The sequence below is a fragment of the Leishmania braziliensis genome, contig 101, assembly GCF_000002845.2.
Source record: "Leishmania braziliensis MHOM/BR/75/M2904 WGS CADA00000000 data, contig 101, whole genome shotgun sequence".
Taxonomy (NCBI): Eukaryota; Euglenozoa; class Kinetoplastea; order Trypanosomatida; family Trypanosomatidae; genus Leishmania; species Leishmania braziliensis.
The window spans coordinates 6291-11113 of NW_004058022.1; the positions used below are offsets into that span (position 1 = coordinate 6291).

Sequence of the window (4823 nt, forward strand, 5' to 3'; positions counted from 1 at the left end):
GTGAGCGCTTCCTCCGCACGTGCGTGTGGGCGCCATCGGATGGCCCCCCTTCTTTCGCGGTGCGCGTGTCGCACTCTCGCGTGCCTGCCGCCTCGCCGCACTCTCCCCCACCTCTCTCTCCGTCTCTCCTCTCCCCTTCCACCCTGCCCGCCTCTCTCATGCCGCCCGCCCTCTCACCACCAACACGCACGCACACGCGGCAGCACCAACGAGTTTGCTTTGCGAAGACCCGACTCGCCCTCGCTCTCTCCCACTCGCCTCGACCACTACGCCACCTCCTCTGCTGTGCTGCTGTGAGTCTGCCAAAATGGAGTTCACCCTCGCCCTTCTGCTCTATGTGATCGTCCAGTTCATCGCGTTCCTCTGTGTGCTCATGGGCACGCCCATCGACATGTTTCACCTGAGGATTGGGGGGCGATTTGGCAACACGCCCTGCATTACGTTGTGGGGGTTAAATGAGCAGTGCTACACCAGCAGGAACGATATAAGTTTGGAGCAGCTCTGGATGGATTGCCCGATCCGCCGGGACCGTTTCCGCAGAGCTCAGGTGTTTGCTATCATCTCCATCTGCGTGTACGGCCTGGCTGCCCTCCTAGGCTTCATTGCGCTGTGCTGCTGCTCGTGCCTCCGCTGGGTCTGCCTGGCGCTCAACATCGCCGGCATTGCCACGCTGGGCATCGTGTGGGCCTCCATGGTGGTGGTCTACTACTATGTGGATGGCCGCTGCATAGATGAGGTCCTCATGTCTGTTTTCGGCTCCGGCTTCGTGCTCTTGGTGATCGCATGGTGCCTGGACATCATCAACATCGCCTTCTTGCGGCTCCCGTGGCAGGCGAGAGACCCGAGTAAGAGCCTAGAGACGAGTGAATAGACGCAGCGAGGGGAAGTAGGAGGGAACAAACAACGCGTAAGCACTGGCGTGTCGGACAGGCGGCGCCGCAGCACACCAAGGGAGCCTACGCGTACCACCCGACCCCGTGCCCGCACGTGCCGCCCCCTACCCTCACCTACGCCACCACGAGTAGTGTGGGCACTCAGTCACCCTCTCTACCTGCCCACGCTCTCTCTTCCCCCGGTGCTTACGTCTTTGCCTTCCCACTGCGCCCACTGCCTCGCTGGCTATGCGCGTCCTGCTGTTGTGCACGCGCGCCTCTACGGTACCCTCTCTCCTCCCTCTCTCTTGTGCTTTGGTCTTGTTGTCTGCGTGTGGCGTGCCGCCCTCGCGTGCGTGCGCCTTTTCGCTTCTCTTCTATACTGTGCGACTCGCCTATGCCCGCAGAGTCGTCGCGGCCACTGCCGCCCACCGCCCTTTCGTGCTGCCCGTGGGAGTGCGGCAGTGGCGCCTGAGGGTGGAGGGCAGTGGTGAGCAATGCAGTGCGCCCTAGCTGCATAGCCCCCGTCTCTTACGTATCGGTTGCCACGCCGCTGCCCTTGCGTCGGGGCGCGTGCCAGCCGTGCCCCCGGGGCGCCCGTGGCGCACGACCCGCCGTCCAGCCGGCCTGTCTCCCTACTCTCACCCTAACGCTGTTCCCCCCCCTTGCCCTTGCCGTCCGGCCCTTCTCACCGCGCCTCACATCGCACACTCCCCCCAAAGCACACGCAGCAGCAACAGCTAGGATCCTCCCTCGCCCCCGCTCTCTCCCTCCCCCATTTACCCCCCCCTCGCCACCCTCCCTGTCCACCGCATCGCGGTCTCGCCTGCCCACCCCTGCACGTTGGTCGTGCGTCTGCCAAAATGGAGTTCACCGTCACCCTTCTGCTCTACGCGATCTTCCAGTTCATCGCGTTCCTCTTTGTGCTCGTGGCCACGCCCCTAGACATGTTTCGCGTGAAGGAGTTGGGTAGATTTGGCAGCACGCCTTGCCTGACACTGTGGGGCGGGAAGGAGAACTGCAACGACTTAAAGAGCGACACCAGCTATCACGAATTGTGGTCCTTCTGCCTCGAGCGCTTTTCTAGGTTTCGCTTGGCTCAGGTGTTCGCTGTCATCTCCATCTTCGTGTACGGCTCGGCGGCCCTCCTCGGTTTCATTGTGGTGTTCTGCTGCATTTGCCTCCGCTGGGTCTGCCTGGCACTCAACATCACTGGAGCTGTCACGGTGTGCGTCGTGTGGGTGCTCATGGTGTTTGACTACTACAACGCCGAGGGCCTTTGCCCGGCCATCAACACCCGCTTTAACTTCGCCTCCGGCTTCGCGCTGTTGTTGGCGGCCTGGTGCCTGGACATCATCAACATAGTGTTTTTGCTGATCCCGTGCCAGCCCATGGACCCGAGTAAGGAAAACACGCAGTGGTAGACGCGGCGAAGGGGAGACGGAGAGGGCTGTCGGACGCGGCAGCACTTGGGCGGTGGATGGGCAGCACCGCAGCGCACCGAGAGGAGTCATGCACACTATGTGCTCCTCCCGTCACCTCCTACGCCGGTGCGCCTCTGCCGCCCCCATGCGCCCTCTCCCGTTTGTCCTCCGCCAACACGAGTCGTGTGGGCGATCAGCACGTGCTTGCCCTCCTCCTCCCCACGCCATCTCTGCCCCCTCCCTTCCATGCGTCTTTGCCTTCCCACTGCGCCCACTGCCTAGCGGGTTGTGCGCGTCCTGCAGCTCTGCACCCGCGCCTCGCCGGGGCCCTCTGTATTCTCTCTTGTGCTTTACTTTTGTTGCCTGTGTGTGGTGCGCCGCTCCCCTGTGCGTGCGCCTTTTCGCGTCCTCTTTGCTGTCCGACTCGCCTATGCCCGCAGAGTCGTCGCGGCCACTGCCGCCCACCGCCCTTCCCCGAGCGGATGGGTAGAGGGGACGCCGAGCCCTTTGGTGCTGCCCATGGGAGGACGGCGCTGCGTGCGCCTTCTGCCGCCCGGTCCTTGCGCGTGCTGGTCGCCCCTGCCTTTCGCCGGCGCGTATCGCTCGCTGCCCGCTTGCGAGTGTTTGTTGGCTTGCGCAGGACGGAGCGGCACGTGGAAAAGATGTCGTGCGCTGCCTTCGCGGCTTCGCCCTCCCTCTCTCCGGTGCCCGTCGCCTCGCGCGCCTCTCCTTGCCGCCTCTCACCACTTCGTAGCCTCTGCCTGCTCTGCCAGCACAGCAGCGTGCGCTGGTGGTGGGCAGATCACACTGGCCGCCGACAAGCCCACTGATGCCCCCTCCGCACGGCCGTCTCCGCGTCGCCCCCTCAGGCACGCCGGAGATACCGTTGGCGAAAGGGAGGCAAGTGGGTGGCGCCGTCGCCGACCGGAGATCGACACGGGCGAGGTGAGCGAAGGGGTGCCGAGCGACCAGACTGCTGAGGAGGCGGAAGGGGGTTGACGGATGCGGCGGGACTGGAGCGGTGGACGGGCTGTGCCGCTGCGCACCGAGAAAACCCACGCGCACCGCCCGGCCCCTTGCCCGCACGTGCCGCCCCTCCCCTGCCCACGCCCTCTCTCCCCCCGGTGCGTGCGTCTTTGCCTTCTCACTGCGCCGTCCTCCCTGGGGCCTTTTCTCTTCTCTTTCGTGCTTTCCTTCCTCGTGTAGGGGTCGCTGCGCTGCTCTGCGTGTGTGACTGCGCATGCACGACGTGTTGTGCATGTGCGCTGACGTGCGCCAGTGCGAGACGCACGCCCCCGCCGTGGCCCCTCTCCTCTTCTTCTCTTATTTCACGTGCCTGCGTTCTTGCTTCTGTTGGTGCTAACACCCGCACACACCCGCCAGCCGGCGCCGGGTCTTCTGCGCGCCCCGCCCATGCACAGACAGCCACACGCGCATCGACGGCCCCCTCTGCCGCCGTCCATCGCTGCCGCACGCACCAGTCAGCCGCCCCCTCAGCGCCCGCTGCCCCATCTGTGGCGGCATTGGCCTCCTGCGTGTGTGGCCCTCTCCCATGCCCCCGCCTCTCACTTTTGGTCGTCCTCGCCCTCTCTCGCCTCCCCCTCCCTTCCCCTCCTCCCCACTCTTTCCTCATGGCCGGGCGGAGACCTCAGCGCGTGGTATCCCAGGGTCCTGCACCCGCCTCCCCACTCGGCGTGGTGCAGTGGAGCAGCCCCCCACCCCCTCTATCGCCGCCACATGCCGAGCCACTCGTGGCGATCGCAGGGCCACGTGCCTACGGCGCGGGGGGAGGCATTGGGAGCCGATGTGGTGTGGCAGGGAATAGAAAGGTTGGCAAGGGAAACATGAACTCCGGGGTGAGCGGGAGGGAGAGTGTGCGTGCCATCATCGAGCCGCTCACTCTCCACCCCTGCACTCGCGGGGAGCGTGTGTGCGTGGATACACGCGTGCTCGAGTCGCTCGCATCGCTCTCGGAGTCCTCGCGCCAGTGCCTGCCACCGAAGCCCGGTACCCCTCCTCCCCCCTGCACGTCTCGGCTCACCAAATCGCGTTGTCCGCCACAGCGGGCGCCTGTCCACTGCGTGCTCGGTACTGTGTGCCGCTTTACCTACGGAGGCACGGAAGGGGAGGCAGCGCAGAGGGGAGGCGGATGGGGGATTAGGGTGGGCCACCATGTCCATCCCCTTCACCAGCCACCGCCACCGCCCGCACCCCCTCTGCTCACACGCCACTCCCACAGCGCCACCTTCCCTCCCCTGCACTCGTGGTGGCCACCCTGATCGAGTCGGCTCTTTCGCCTCCCGTGTGCGTCCATCTCTGCTGCTCGCCTGGTGGTGGCGCCCCTCTGCCCTCCTCCTCCCCTGCGGCAGCTCTTGGGTGCGATGAGCTCCACCGGGTTTTGAAGGCAGCGCAAATGAGCGGCAGCGCAGTACCCACGAAAAGCGCCCGTTACGTCGCGGCGGCGACCGGGCTGTGGACGTGGTCGTTGCCTCTTCGTCATGGGAAGGGAGGGAAAGGTGGCCCGGGA

The 4823-nt window shown here is 65.5% G+C and overlaps 2 protein-coding genes across 2 annotated transcripts; both read left to right on the forward strand.

Moving 5' to 3' along the window:
• Positions 1 to 307: 307 nt before the first annotated feature.
• LbrM_08_1100 (amastin-like protein) lies at positions 308 to 871 on the forward strand (the record flags this gene model as incomplete). The annotated part of the gene is made up of 1 exon (XM_001562116.1): positions 308 to 871. The coding sequence occupies one exon, from the start codon at positions 308 to 310 to the stop codon at positions 869 to 871; it is 564 nt and encodes a 187-aa protein (XP_001562166.1).
• Positions 872 to 1735: 864 nt separating this feature from the next.
• LbrM_08_1110 (amastin-like protein) lies at positions 1736 to 2296 on the forward strand (the record flags this gene model as incomplete). Its single annotated transcript, XM_001562117.1, has 1 exon — positions 1736 to 2296. The coding sequence occupies one exon, from the start codon at positions 1736 to 1738 to the stop codon at positions 2294 to 2296; it is 561 nt and encodes a 186-aa protein (XP_001562167.1).
• Positions 2297 to 4823: the final 2527 nt, after the last annotated feature.